The sequence below is a fragment of the Drosophila hydei genome, unplaced genomic scaffold (assembly GCF_003285905.1).
Source record: "Drosophila hydei strain 15085-1641.00,03,60 unplaced genomic scaffold, DhydRS2 tig00000063-arrow-pilon, whole genome shotgun sequence".
Classification (NCBI taxonomy): Eukaryota; Metazoa; Arthropoda; class Insecta; order Diptera; family Drosophilidae; genus Drosophila; species Drosophila hydei.
Genome location: NW_022045657.1, coordinates 32,075 through 47,819, shown reverse-complemented (window position 1 = coordinate 47,819; position 15,745 = coordinate 32,075). Strand labels below are relative to the sequence as shown.

General features: G+C 36.5%; 1 protein-coding gene across 1 annotated transcript; it reads right to left on the bottom strand.

Moving 5' to 3' along the window:
• Nucleotides 1–157: 157 nt before the first annotated feature.
• On the bottom strand, nucleotides 158–13,400 carry LOC111596674 (relaxin receptor 2). Its single transcript, XM_023310978.2, has 9 exons — nucleotides 13,313–13,400; nucleotides 10,723–11,019; nucleotides 9,926–10,106; nucleotides 9,580–9,864; nucleotides 8,158–8,229; nucleotides 6,665–6,736; nucleotides 2,112–2,183; nucleotides 1,057–1,500; nucleotides 158–998 (listed from the first exon to the last, which is right to left on the bottom strand). The coding sequence occupies exons 1-9, from the start codon at nucleotides 13,398–13,400 to the stop codon at nucleotides 182–184; spliced, it is 2,328 nt and encodes a 775-aa protein (XP_023166746.1). The 3' UTR covers nucleotides 158–181.
• Nucleotides 13,401–15,745: the final 2,345 nt, after the last annotated feature.

Here is a 15,745-nt window from a genome sequence, read left to right as displayed (position 1 = left end):
TTAAAAACCAATTTAGACATTACATTAGTGGATTCTTACAAATATCACATTGAATGTATTTCACGTTTTGTTGAGTTGGTTAACAATGACTTGGTTGCACATATAGACATATAGATACATATATATCATATATATGATTACAGTATAGACATCATAAATATGGAGCTATCAAAGTATAGGCTCAGTGGCTCAGCGTCAAAGCAAGCGGCATAGCCTTTGTGCCTGTGGTGGTTGTATATTCTTCTGGATTCTGTGAGGAGCCCGTCGCAGTGCCCGTTGTGGTATTGGCCACATTACCATGTCCCGTCTCCGCTCGCTTACGTGACGTTATCTTCTTCCAGCCGCGCAGTAGGATTTGATTACGATACTTGGGCGTAGTGAAGGTATAGAGCAACGGATTGACAGCCGAATTAAGGGGCAATATGAAGACGACCAGCCAAGCATAGATATCATCGGAAATGTTGTACTTGAAGAACACCCAGATCTTCATCGCTATTATCGGCGCCCAGCACAGAACATCGGTTAGCACAATGAAAAAGAAACGCACCGCGAATTCACAGTCCAGCAGCGAAAGGGGCGTGGCACTGCGCGTACGCCAAATAGAGATCAACAGGGCCGTATACAGTAAAGCTATCATCAGCAGCAGCAGCAAATTAACACCGAGAAAGACAAATGCCGAGTACTGCCAGCCCAGTGGATATGCCTCGTGTATGAACAATGGAAAGCAGGTGCCAGAGTGAGTGCCGTAGAACTGACTGCTGGAGTACCAGATGACTAGGGGCGTCACAGCCAGACCCACACCAGTTACCCAAATGCACAGCAGCGAAAAGTAAATGATGCGCACACTGATCGCGCGATGCCCACGAAAAGGATCCGCTATGAGCAGGAAGCGTTCCAACGACATGAATGCCAATATCAGCATGGATACCTCCGAGGAGCTTACAGCCAGCGTACCAATTGCCTTGCATTGCCACGACTTCAGCCAATCGCGAGCCACCCTAAAAAGAGATCTTTCTAGCTATAATTTATGTACATATAGAAAACCCTGTTACATACATATGATATTCATCCCTGTAGCGATAGTCCTGAACGCCTAGCATGAGCAGATAGAAACCCATTAGCATATCGGCTAGCGCTAGATTCCTGATGACCATGGTCACCGCCACGTTCTCATCGCGATAGATGAAGCGACCCCAAAGTACCATCAGATTGCCCACTATGGAGAGCGTTGCCATGAACCAGGTGGAGTGACGCAACAAGGGCTTGCTCAGCAGATCCTTAAACGAGCTAACGCCATCCGTCTTGGGCTTACACATCAGCACATGCGGCGTCATGGAGCAGAAGTAGAAGCGATCAAACACTATGTACTTCAGATTGGTCATCCTGTTGAGTGCATCAAAGTCAATGCGCTCAAACTCGATGCCCGTCAGATTCAAGAAGGAAACATTCAGCGAATCCATCAAATTGCGATCGATGTGCAGCGGCATGTAAGCCAGGGAGCTGTTTAAGGCAGAAGACATGAAAGCAAAAAGATTTTGAAATAATAAAAGTGTTATTTAAAAATATATTAGTTATCATATAAAATTATTAAATATTATTGTTTATTAATTTTTATAACTTTCTTCCTTTTGTTATACGAAAATTAATCCCAATGCTCTTATGTTAAAATGGGATATATATTTTTTTAAACATCAATAGTTTTACTTAAGTTTTAGTGACCCTATAAAAATATATTAATTATTTTTAAATATATTAAGAATTTGTAAATTTTTTTAAATTGAATGAAAATTTTGGAATTTATAGCTTGAACTCAGTAAATAATTTTTTTTATTATTCTAACATTGTTTATGTGTAAAAATGTTTAATTTGTATTTTTGTTAAAATTTTTATTTGTGTTACTTTAACATTAATTTTCTGCTGTCTCTAACGTTAAATGGACCCCACACAGTTCCCTAAGAATTTAAGCTCTAAAGCAGCGTTTCAATTTCCTGATAAATACGTAAGGCTCCATCTATATAACGTATTCACAACATAAATCCAAGTTAATTCTTAACCCCAAATGGCCCACGTCTGGCCCCCAAATAGAGCCCAAAGCATTTCTTTCTACTTACAGTGCCTCCAGGTGGGTATTGTACATAAATGTTTCGCCAGATAATTCCTTAATGGGATTGCCAATGAGGCGGCTGTAAAACAGAGAAACAGACGAATGCATGAAATGGCGCGTCTCATAGACAAACTGCTAGATTGCGCATACGCCGCATAAGCCAAATAATAGGCACACACGCACAAATATCTTAAGCTGATAAAAGCAAAAAGAGGACAACATTTGATGATGCTCTCAACTCTGGCTTACATATGTGTTGTTAGTTATAGCCTGAGCAGTAGATGTTTAAAAAATCGTTTGCAGCGAACTTTAAAAGTCGCAAAGAAATAAAAGAAACGAAAGTAACAAAAGTGCGACATAATAACGAAAATTCTTATTTAATAGCTGTGAATCCCACTTGCATTTTTTCTCTCTCTCCCTCAGTCCCTCTATCGCTTTCACTATGTCTGCTTGTGCTATAAATTACCGCACACAGTTATAGTTTATCTTGGGGCTTTGTTTTGGGGTTTGGGGCCTGTTGCTCAGTCACAGGAAAAAGCGCATCATTCATGACAGCCAGCAGACGTTGTCTGCATCCTTGCTGGCTCCAGTTGCAGCTTCTTAGCTGCCATTCCGCTCCCGCCCCACACGACCCTTGCGTCTGTGAAGTGCAGCAGCTGATGTTGATGCTATTTAGCTCCATTCGTTGCACTTGTCTGGTCAATCAATGCCGGCGTCAACTGAAAACAGTTTGTTTTTATAGCTTGCCGCGCATAGACAATACCATGCGAATGTCCGCCTCTTCAGTCTCCGCTCAAGCAACTCTCTAGCTGGTAATTGCTCGCCAGCTATAAAGTTGCATTGCGAGCTGGGAGAAGGAGTGGGAGGCGATGTTGTTGGCACTAGCTTAACCATAAAGTAAATGTTTTACTTGTAGCATAAATTGCTTTTTGATAATGCGGCCATCCTTGGGCGACTTAGCCCTCTCGATGGATAACTGTCCAGCAATTTTATGTAAATTGTCAGACATTTAATGCCAGGCTTTGTGCCTTGGCTGTCCGAGCATTAAATACGCTACTTAATAACTGACAACAAAATGTTTTTCTTTTTTTTGGGACAGCTGTTTTGGGGTCTTTCGGCAATTGCAGACGACAATTAACATATTTCGCAAGAGCGGCCAACAAGTTGTTAAAGCATAAGTATGCCCTAGCCCTATTCGACCAACAAATAAGTAGCTCAAGTAATGCCTTTTGCTCTTGCACAGGCACACACACAAACACATCCGTGTGTGTGGGTGTGTGTCGCTCTGCGGTTGCCTGCGCACGAAAGTAGGCAACATAATGCGTCAATAGAGTGCCCACACGCGCACTTACACCCGCACCCACATACCCACACACGCACAGCTGGTCGGTCAATGCCCAACTTACAACATGTCAAATAGATGCGCATAGTTGTATTACTGCAATGACAGTACACGAATTGAGGCTTAACATTTGAGTCGAGTGGTAAACAACGACTAAGCAAATACTCTGATTTACATGCATCCCTTGAACAAGCGTCTGAAGAGACATGAAGAGTATGGAAAGTATTTGAAAATATTTCAATATTTTTGTACATTGTTGAATAGAAATATATTTGTATATTTATGTTTTTTTTTTTGCAGAAGATCTTATAATTTGTATGTTTCAGTCTTGATATTTCAAGTTAGGTATATAATTAGTGATTTTTTCAGAATTTAAAGTCTTTATACATTTTTTTTTATTAAAATTACTTTTAATATTAAAATTATTCTTATATAGACATTCCTAATGCGTTTGAATAAAAAGCAAACAAACTTCGCCTTCTTTTAATTTTTGGGAAATTATTTAATAAGATAGTATAGATAATACCGTTATACTATGCCAATTATATTCCTGAGTTAGCAAAATAAATATTTTTAGCTGAATTTAATGAGATTTCAATAGAAAGCATTTAAAACAATATTTAAATTCATGTATTATATTAAAAAACGTTGCATACAATGATCAAAGGAAATGAAAAATATTTTATTGAAATTCGATTTACAAGTAAAAAATATTTTAAATAAGTCACTTTGTTAAAATTGGTAAAATCCTGTAGTTTTTTCTTAAAATTCGTATGAGAAAATAAATGTGTCTGGGTTCAAATCATATTAGGAAGATTTGAATAAAAATATGAAATTATTTTTTACTTAAATAAAAAATATTTCGATGTGCTTAAAATAAATAAATATTCTGGAAACATTTTAGGTTTAGGTCCTATATTTCTTTTAGGCTATATTCAAAAAGTCTTCGAAGGAAACCTCTTCATTATATTGACATGATTCGTATAATATTTAAGAAGCGCATCAGTTGACTCAATTATAAAGCAATTAATATCAACTGCGTGGGGTTGTAAGCCCTTTGCTGGCATTTGCGAGCCCTCAAATAAAGGTATTAGGCCAATCAGTGGAAATGGCACGTACTGTGACGAATCCGTTTGAGCAATGGGTCCGCGTTCGAGGTTTTATTGTTTGCTGTAGCATTACCATCATGTTGGCCGCAATTAACGTCATTAAATATCTAAAGGACGACCAGAAAGGACACCCTGTGCGCACACACACAAAATTGCCAGAAGACAAGTAGCTTAGGCTAAAAATGAGCTGTTCGTGCGAATTTTGCTGGGAATAGCAAAAATCAAATTAGTGCAGCGATTTTTTATGTCCAGCTGGACAGGAAACAAGCAGTCAGCAGAAATGTGAGCAGCATTTTGAGAGAGACGCTGATACAGAGCCAGTTGCAGATACAGATACAGATACAGATACTCACATATGTATCTGTGAGATACAAAACGCTGTGTGCCATAAAAGTCGCATTTGTTTTATGAACTTGACGCCGAGCAACTGTTCAAAAATTCACAGCACGCTTACAGGCGCATCATATGCATGCAAATAAACAGACACAGACGGGCACACGCCCTTGGGGGCGTGGCCACATCAACAGGCAAGCAAAGGATTTCACTGACTTTGGGGATAATAATGGCCACACACAGCGACAATTTCAATAAACTCCTTCATTATGGCCGCACAGCGCAGCTAGAACAGCTAGGGGGCAGGACTTGAAGCTCATGTAGTTCATGTTCTTCATGTTCGCATCAGGCGCTCTGCTGCTTTGTTGAAATTGTTTTCGCATAAAATACAAATTTATTTGCATTTTTATTTGGTCATAATACAGTTTGTTTATTTGCCGTCCCAAAAGTCCAAGATACAAAAGCTACACATATATTTTGTTAAAATGTACACAATTTTGGTCAAGTGACAGCCACAACACATACTACAAATGTGTGTGTGTATTGGCATTGATATGCTGATGCTGATGTATATGTTAGTTGAGTTGGTAAATTTATTAACGCCACTGTCTCATGCCAGACTTGCCCAAATCTAAGACCACATTTATTAAATATGATATTGATATATTTATGTTTCACAATATGAAAATATACACACATACATATATTTGGGATTAAAATATGCGTAAGTAACAGCAATAGCTAAAGCAGTCGAACTGAGTTTAACTGGCGACATAAAGATACAAATGTATCTCAAAGAAATGCTAGAGAGAAATGAAGTTTAAGCTTATGCAAATCTTGCGTATAAAATATTAATAAATTAAAAGAGAAATATTTCATGTGTGATTTAAATGTGATATATTAGGTGTATTGAAAAGTTGAAGAAACTTGAAAAGTTTAATTAAATAAAGTCTCTTAAGGTAAAGGTAGAAAAAGAGTTGATTTAGTCGATGAGTATTTTGATAAGCAATAAAAAAAATAAGCAAAAAAATAAATTAAAAGTTAGTAATGCCCATTATACATTATGCAAGTCAACTCGCCACCAAGGAACTAGGCTAAAGTTAAGTTTTCCAATATCTTTCAGAAACTGAATCTTTACAGTATTAAGCATACGCCATGTGGTGCCTGCTTAGGAGCTTGAATTCTCATCACAGCTATTAACATTTTTATGAGCCACTGCTACATTTTGGCTTCTAGATTGTATGTTTTGTTTCGAGTTACCACACGCACACATATACAACTTTTATACGAGTTGGCCATAAAGCCTCGGCTATGTTTATGCAATAAGTAGTCAAATTAGAAGGCGTGGCGTGGTCTCATAAAAATACCAAAGGGAAAGAGTGATCGATGTGGTCATGGATATAACTATAAATAGATCTATTAACGATTACAATAGCGCATAAATTGCCTAAATAAATAAAAACAAAGTCAATATATTTGCCAGCCGAAGGATTAAGCAGAAAACAATTTTGATTTTCCTTTGTGAGTAGATTTTTTATCTCTTTTCAGTTTTTTAAATCTTTTTTGTGTGTTTACCAACTCATTTCAACTTATGCAGAGCTCAGCGATTGTCCAGCTTTGGCTTTGTTTGCTACCAGACGAGTTTATTTACCCTGTCCAAAGGGACATTATAATTATTTATATTTTAATGCAAATTAAAGCTTTTGCACATAATTCATGCTTAGCGAGCGCGTTCCTTCTTTTTAAAATTGTTTACTAATATTACTTTATACTCACATATCCAGAATTGCTTTCAGCTTCGCAAAGGCTTCCAAGTGTATGTGTGTGATAAGATTATACTGCAGATCTCTGTGAAATATAGTTAGGAATTAAGTCATTAGTAACAGTAAGAGCAGCTAAAGAGTTTATTCAATCGTTTTTCAGCGAAATAATTTAAAGTAATTCGGAAATCTCAATTATCAATTATCAAAATCACAATTATTACGAAAATGAAATCATCAAGTTTAATCAATTCAATTCTATAGAATTACTCGATCTATATATATTTAAAAATTAAGTTGTAAAAGGGCTATTTCGTGTTCTTATAGTTGGAATATCATATACTGATTACATAAAGAATTTTATTAATCATATCACTAAGAATTCATTACCTCTCTGAACTATAAATATGAATTAACTTGACAATAAGCTAAGCAATTTATGTCATTAATTGTAAATATATATTTTAGTTGAACGACCATCCTATCACTCACTTAAATATTCACTCAAATTGTCGCTGCTGTAATTTGTCTAGGTTATTTTTCAAATCATCCTCAGGCGTTTCGTGATGAGCCGCAAAAAATATTGCGTATACGCAGCGTGCGTCAGCTTAAGCCAGTTTTAGCTAATGCTGAGAACGGGCAAGTAGTGTGGGCAGACAGCGCTTGGGTAACTCAAACACACATTTATTTACGTGCGGCAATTTGTGATGCTGATTTATTTTCACTTACCAACACGCCGGGTACCCAGACGACCCATTGACTTATATTGTCAGCTATTGATGCATAAATTAATGATTATGTGTAGCCGACGCTCCGACGAAAATGCCTGATAAATGTTTTTGAATTGTCGCACAGCTAGAGATATGAGTGAAACACACACACACAGACACACACACACACACAGACACACACGCACACACACACACACACACACACACACACACACACACACACACTCAATTTGCATGACTCGACTTGCGTTTAAATATTTGCTTTGTCGCATATGCTCTGTGTAAACAATTGAAAGTGAAATTTATGCTTATTGGCGCATAAATTCAAGCGTCTGAGGTGTCGAATTCAATAACATAGACCAAATATCAACTGCGTCAACTATGCGTATGCGTAATTTGCTTGAACATCTCTGCTGATTCAATTTTGCTGGCTGTTTTCCTAGGGATAGGGATATAGGAGTGAGCGATGCTGCTCGGCCTTGCCAGGCAAATGTAACCCATATAAATCTTGTAGCAGCCCCGATGATAGCGATGCCGAAAACGAAATGAAAGCAAAATGCAGTCAAGAGTAAAAATTACGCATACGCACCATAAAACCTAAGTACAACATATTTCAATAGAGTTTTCGACACTTTATGTGAAGAGTTCAGGGCGAACAACATTTAAAACATTAAATAAAAAACAAAAAGTAAGCAAAACGAACGAAAAATGTAATGATGCCGCCTCTAACTGTGCGTCCTTGACGCATAAGCGCATAGCTCTGTTCCCTTTCACTTACAGCAGCTCCAAATTATCCAATTGCGCAAACGTTTTCGCGCCAATGTATTCGATGCGATTGTTATCCAAGAAGCTGCAAGAAAACCAAATGTAAATGCAATTAAAATAAATGTTAAATGAATTGAAGCGAATTTTCATTGTCAGCGAGAGCTTGAATACGCTTTTAATAAGATGTAAAAAAGTTTGAATATTTTTATTGATAATAAAACTATGTAGAATTGTTGTGGCTCGAATATTACTTTATCTGTCTGTCTATCAATTTATAAATATATATTATATTTATATACTCGCTTTATATAAGTAAATAAAATATTTAATAAAAACCTTAATAAATAGTTAAATCTCAAGCTTAAAATTTTAGTTTTCAACAAAAATTTAAGTGCAAAATCTAGTTGTAAAATATATCCTCAATATATATCTTAACTGGACTAAGATATATACTCAATGTACATCTTTACTAGGACTTGGATTTAAAATATAACATATAAATAAAAATATAATATAAATTAAATAAATAGTTAAAGCTCTGGCTTTATATACTTTTTCAAATAAAACATCTAAGTCCAAAGTTTAGTTAAGTAAGTTAATATATATTGAAAATCTAGCGCTCCTTGGGCTCAGCATCTGTGGCTGCTTCTTCGCTTAAGCCTTTGCTAACGCTCACAGTGCGCAAGCACTTTGATTTATTTAAAGATGCCTTTGTTAGTGTATTTCGACTAAAGAACAAGGCAAATGCTCGCTAGCTAAATGTTTGCGAGTATTTAACTGTTGGTGGCCGTATCTAAGCCAAGGTCTGTTTGTATCTTTTTACGGTCGCCTGACCAAATGATATATGAAGGTTTCTTAGTTAGTTGAGCCTGGTTTTTTGACCAGCGCCATAAATTGCGCTCGCTTAATGGTGTTTAAAGGCCTTCTAAAGTGATGCGCACAATTGTTTAAGAACAATTTATGTTAGCTATTAGCACACTTATTGATAAACATAATACATATGTTAGTTTGTTTTTCTCTATAAAGTTCGCAAACTTTCTCTTTGACAGCTTTAAATGTTGAATGTTTAGCTCGCTGCGAACTGTTATTATGGCCATCCATGGCACATCCTAATGGCATATAACTGTAACACCCATTGCCAAATACACTCTGTGTAGGAGCCCAGCACATGCCCTACTGCACTTGATGGCCCTCAGGCTCCGGCCCGGCCTCAGCCAAAAAGTTCTGTCACAGACTGTGACGCAGACACTGTAAAGCATTTCACGCTTGAATACATCAACTGAACGCGAGTGTATGAGACCATAAAATCTTGTGGGCGTGGCAATGGCCAGCATACTCGATACCCAATTCCATGCCCTTTTTTTTAATCTAACAAATAGCTGCAACATTAAGTCGCTGTGCCATTCCCAGCCCAGAGCTTCAGCTTTTCACTTACATTTCGACGAGTTTGGGACTTTTGGCCAGCTGCTCGTTCCGCAGAGTCAGACGATTGTGACTCAAGACGAGCCACTCCAGCTTGTGCATTTCAGCCAGCTGGTCCATGGGAAAGTGGCGCAACTGATTGTTCACCAGAAAGAGCCACTGCAGCGCCGGCAAATCCCTGAATATGCCATGTGGCAATTGGCTAAAATTGTTGTGGCCCACCTCGAGTCGTTCCAGATGTGGCAGACCGCTGAAGCTGCCCACTGGCAGGCGTGATATGTTGTTATACTTGAGTGTACTGCAGATAGATATCACCTGCATGTAGTAGAGACAAAGATCGGGCTGCCTAGATCACTTACAGTTTCTGTAGACGCGTTAAGTTGGCAAACAAATTCTCTCTCAGTGTCAGATTGTTGCGTATGATGAACAGATTTGTCACCTCATCGCTGATGCGCGGCCAGCGTCGCAGCTTGGCGAATTTGCCACAGTAAAGCATCGTGCCACCGCCGCATCGGCACACACGTGGATATGTTGTTATAGCTGTAGGATTGTAGTTATGAGAAATATGGTACGCCATTAATAAAATAGCTCCTAAAGTCTATAATTCAAATGAACAAAATTTAAATTTATAAAAAAAATAATAAATAAAATAAAAATTAATAAAATACACGAGTAAACATTTAACATCTCATTTTAAGTGGACAGACGTATAAGCAGAAGGATATGGCTAGAGCGACTCAGCTCATCGTCCTGATCAACAAATATAATTATGGGTTCAGTCTAGACTGCTGTACGCAGGTCAATTAAACAATATTTTTCACATTTAATGCACATATTATTTATTTTGATTGATGGCATGACTGAGTGTGTGATTGCTTGATGATAAGCCCATGGCTTAAGCTGTAAGCACTAGCAAGCAAAATGCGCTTCATTTTATATTCAATAAATTTTGAACTTATAAATAAATGAATTAAATAATAAAGCTAAAAGCAGATATTCAAGAGCACAATTAAGTATTTAAGACAAAGACGTCACTCAAATAGTTTCCATCGCTTTTAGCTGGCCTTTACGTTGGCATAGACAGGCTTATGCTAGATTTACATTTGTGGCTGAATGAACTTTAAGCGGATTTCTCTCAGTGCTGTCAAATACGTACCGCAGGGCATGAGCAGGCTTTGATTTCTGCTGTTCGCCAGCGACGACAAATCCCAGGCGCTGGAGTTTGAACTAACTATAGCCAGACGCTGTTGTTGCTGTAGCTGCTGCTGCTTCTTCTTTTCAATAGCATTACGCACGATTTTATCGGCCAGCTCCTTGCTGCCGTAAAGATTGCCACACTCGACCGGATTCTCATCGCTGCCATCCGCACAGTCGAGATGCTTGTCGCACATTTGGCGCTGCGGCACGCACTGTATGCCATTGTTGCACGCAAAGCTGCCCGTGGGGCAGGGTCCTTGATAACAAAACCAAAAAAAAAAGGAAGGGAAAGAAAGAGAAAAATAATTAATAACGCCCAACGCAGCATTGCAGATTCATATTGACCTGAATTGACACGATTTGCGTCTTGCAATTTATTTGTAAAGCGCTTCATATTTTTGTATTACTCATACGTCACGTTGGCCACACTAAAGTTTCCTTATGACTAATCGCACAACTGGATGCGGAACTTGTTTTGTCTACACTCGTTCTTCCTCTTCTTTACGAGTTCACAAAAGTCACATAAAACAGCAAATCAATTAAAATTAATGAGCGCAAAACTTTCAATTGCTTTTATTTCCATTTTGTTCTCAGCTTTGTTGTCTTCTTGCCTGCATTAACATTTCATGTACTTCAATGCTAGAGTAAGTGTTTTAATTAGCATTTCTATAGATGCTTTAAAAAAACTTCACACGTATTTGTCATCGGAATCGGCCATTTCTGCAACGCCTTATATCTATGCTCTGTGTGTCTTTTTTAGAGAAAGTTAACCGAAGTCATCCACAGTTTGATGAGCTCGCTAAGCACCTAATGCTAGTTTGTGCCGAGCACTCAAACTTAATTGTATTGAATTATGTTCTTTGATAATATTTGGGAATTTCAAGTGAAAATTATTTTGTTAGAAATTAGACTCTTGCTTCGATATTTCTTTATTCCATAAAAATTTGGCATAGGTGGATCGACTCATTTCTATTTCATACCTAGGCCATAGAAGTAATAATTTACGTAACAATTTCTGACCTTAATTTGCAAACGTTTTATAAGAAATACTCTGTGACTGGTTTTAAAAAGGTTTATTCTCGTACCTTAATAATTCCTTTGACTATAGATTATAAAAAATAGATAAATAAATTAATTCATATGCCTTTCAATAAGTTAATAGTGCGTATAGTTGGTATAATTCGCCATGCATATCGTAGCCTGTTCATATATCTTTTCATGCCTGTTGTGCTCTTTTCTGCTCAATCATTCAGGGAAGTCCTTCTTTAATTAATGACAACTTTTTGCACGACAATCAAATCAAATTGCGTCACTGTGAACAGCTTTAGTTGAGCATAACAGCTGTCATATCCTTGAACCTGATCCTGTGTGTGTGTGTGTGTGTTAGGCACGCGCTATGCATTAGTTGCAAACACTTTTCATTTCATTTTCATTTTCAGTTAGCGTCAGTAGCGCATAAATACAAATCTAGGCGGCATTTTGGCTATTTGTCTGACTCGGGCTTAAGTCGTAACTCCCAGTCGCTGGGATCAGCTTATTTAATATAATAATTCGTATATCCCTGACGATGGCCCTTAATAAAATACACAGACGCCACGTTAAGCCAAAATATGACATTCATCAAATATTTCTGCTCTGGCTATGGCAAATCAATAGGCAAATCGGCAGTGGGCATATGAAAATCTTCCAACGCGATGCAAAAATTGTGAAAATGTGAAAATCTATTTCCCCATAAAACAAAATAAGGCAGCAGCAGACGCATGTAAAATAAATACGAACATTGTTTTTGCTCGCTGGCAAAGTTTGTATTTTCGTTTTTTTTTCTTTTTTTATTGAACGCTTTTCATTTTTTTATACCCTATAAGTTCACAAATTACTTTAAAATACTTTCGAGCGCTTCAATTTATGTGCGATATTCGAGAGTTGAGCCAAATTTTTGCCATTTGATTTAGGTTTATGTGGAAATAGAATAGAGATCGGAATTTATAAAGTTTGGGGCCACAAGCATTCTGCTTGAAACTTTTTACAGTTTTTTCTTTTATTAATAGATTTAAATTATAAAATAAAGATTTTACAAGAAAATTAAAGTCTAAAATCTTGAGCTAGGGCAAGAGACACTTTTGAAAATTATTCAGATTAAATAAAAAAAAAATTTGTCGAACTAATATGGATCCAAAGATTTAAGTTTTCTTATTCAATTATTTATTTTAATAAATTATATAAATTATGTTTAGTTACAAATTAAGCTAATTTGATTGCTATTATTATGAATTATAAATTAATTGCTCTAAGCCCGCATAAAACCTCAAGATGTAATATGATATATAGCATATAATATGAAGAATAGATCGAATCGAATTAAATAGTTTCGTCTACAAATTTAATTAAATTTTTTTAATTGATGAAAATTTAAATCATATTTTATATTAATATACTATAAAAATTTCTACCAATTCAGATTTTAATTTAATAATTCATATTAGCATTTATATGTAGAGCCTGCAAACTCTTCCCTTTGATATACCTATTATATATCCTTGTATACTTACCCAAGCTGAGATAGAAGACCAGACCTGATAGAAGCAAAACAATTGTCATGAAGCAAATGCCAGCTGCTATGCTCCGTCCATAAACCATTTTGAAGACTATATTTTATGCTAAACGGTGGGTTTTTATCTATTTTTTTTTTTTGTCTAGTTAATTATTTGACTGGCATTGTTTTGGCTGGGTCTGGGCGGAGTTCACATTTTGTACAATTCGTAGGGGTTCGGCCAGGGCCCACTCTGTGCGGTTTCACGCGGGTTTTACTGCAGTCTTTGACACTTCATTTAGCTAATGGAAATTTGCATAGATGTTGCCTGTAAATTTTATATAGGAACTTCAATATTTTCCGCTTGAGCGTAGTAGTAGTTGGTAAATATATTAAGAATTTGACGGGGTGCCGTCTACCAAGCTGATTTCTTAATCTTCTTTAATCTCATCTTAATGAAAGAGCCTTTGTTACTTGCGATTTTCTAATTGAAGCTTAATACTTCTTTCCAATCAATTGAATTTAATGAAAATTTTATTTAGCTGGCGAAATTTGTTAATCCGATTGGTCTTTGCGAAATAATTGTGTCATTTACCAACGATATTTGTTCACATTTTATAGCAATTTATTTGCTGTGTGCTTGAATAAAAAACGAAAAGAAAAGGAAAAGTGTGCGGAAGGCAGCGATACTTAAACATAAAGAAAAGCATATATCATCAAATAAAAACATGTCAACAGGCAGTTAAAATATTTACAATTCAGAGAAAACTCTTAAGAAAAAGAACAATTTATGGCTTTGCCAAGCAGATTGAGACTTGTGAGGAACATAAAAAAGTTGAGCATATGAGAAAAATGTAAAGTAGCTGAAAAAAATTCCTTTAGGTTGTTCATTAATTTATACTTAAATTAATATTTTTTTTTAAATATTGTATCCCAATTTTCTAGGCTTTATTTATCTTCTTTAGTATCACTTGGTTCGTTTCATTAAATTATTTTAAGAAAAAATAAGTAAAGAGAAATGTTGTCCGCTTTATCAATAGGCGCAAGGCGCCTATATAGACAGGTCATAATTTCCGCAAAAGGTCGACATTCGGCCCAAATGTATGCCAAAATGTTGCCTCATTATCTCAATCATCGCAATTGAACAGCATTTGGTGTAGAAAGTGTCGTAAAAACGTAAGATTTTTCTTTATTTGAATGCGTGTGTGTCTCTGCCTCTCGTTGTGCTTTTCCTTAGCTTATTATATGTATGTTGGGCTTGTCTTCTTTTTTATATATATTTTTTTTGTTGCCTGTGGCCACTTAATGCTCTTGACCAACCCAAAACGCACATTTCAAGATGGTGTCAATGCGATAGAAGCCCGAAAAAAAGAAAACGCGAGACACCCTGCCGGGCAACAATTCAATTGAGCGGCAAAGCACGCAATGCAAGCTGTCGGCGCGTTTTAAAACGCGTGCGAAACGCGCGAGCGATTGTTGACGCGTGTCAACTTACAAATAGACAAGACAAGGATAAGACAGGACTAAACAAGTCCGCGCACAGCGGGCAACTGAAACAGACAACAGCAATTGTTGCTGATTTTGTTTAGCCGCGGCTGCGGCTGCTGCTGCTGCTACTGTTGCTGCTGCAACGAAGTCCATGCTTCGTGGCCTGTTCGGTCTATGCTGACCGTCGCGGCACATTCGTATTCTGTATTGTGCAAACAATTGGTGGCAGGAGTTGGTCGTTAGACCAAGATGTGCCAGCAGCATGGGACAAAATACAGCTACATTTAATAATAGAAGAAATTTACTTGTCAGTTTATGCAGAGAGTCCTTCAATATTTGACAGACGCCCCTTTTAACCACTTAACATTAAAAACGAATTCAGCATATTTTTTTTGTTTTCTAGTGTTTAAAGAGCAAACAAAAAAAATATAAAAAAATGTTTTATTTATTAGCTAATAGTTATAATGCAATTAGAATTTGTTCTAAACTTTTGTGTCTTTAGTTTAATTAATAGTTATGTACTTATATATAATAATCATATAGTATGTATATTGCTGTGACATAGCCCTAAGCAACAAAAATGCTTTTGCTATAAAAGTTTTAATTATTGAATATTTCTATAATTATATAAAAGTTGAATGCATTTTGCAAAAAAGCTACAAAATATGCATTAAGTACTAATTGTTTAACACATTTCGCAATTTTCGACTATAGTTAAGCGTTTTCTAAACACTTTCCATGCGGAAATAGTTGACAACAAAGCAATTGCTAATTCGTTCTTTTACTAAAGCTGCGCTAACTGCTAAGTACATATTTAATATTATAATTAGAATTATATTTAGAATGGAATGGGTTATAAATCACTAACAGCACAACTTAAGTGTTGAATCAAGGCGTGTTTTATAGTTGTGTTTAGATACAATTATTGCAACAATTTTCGATTTCTAATGGCGCATGGTGAATG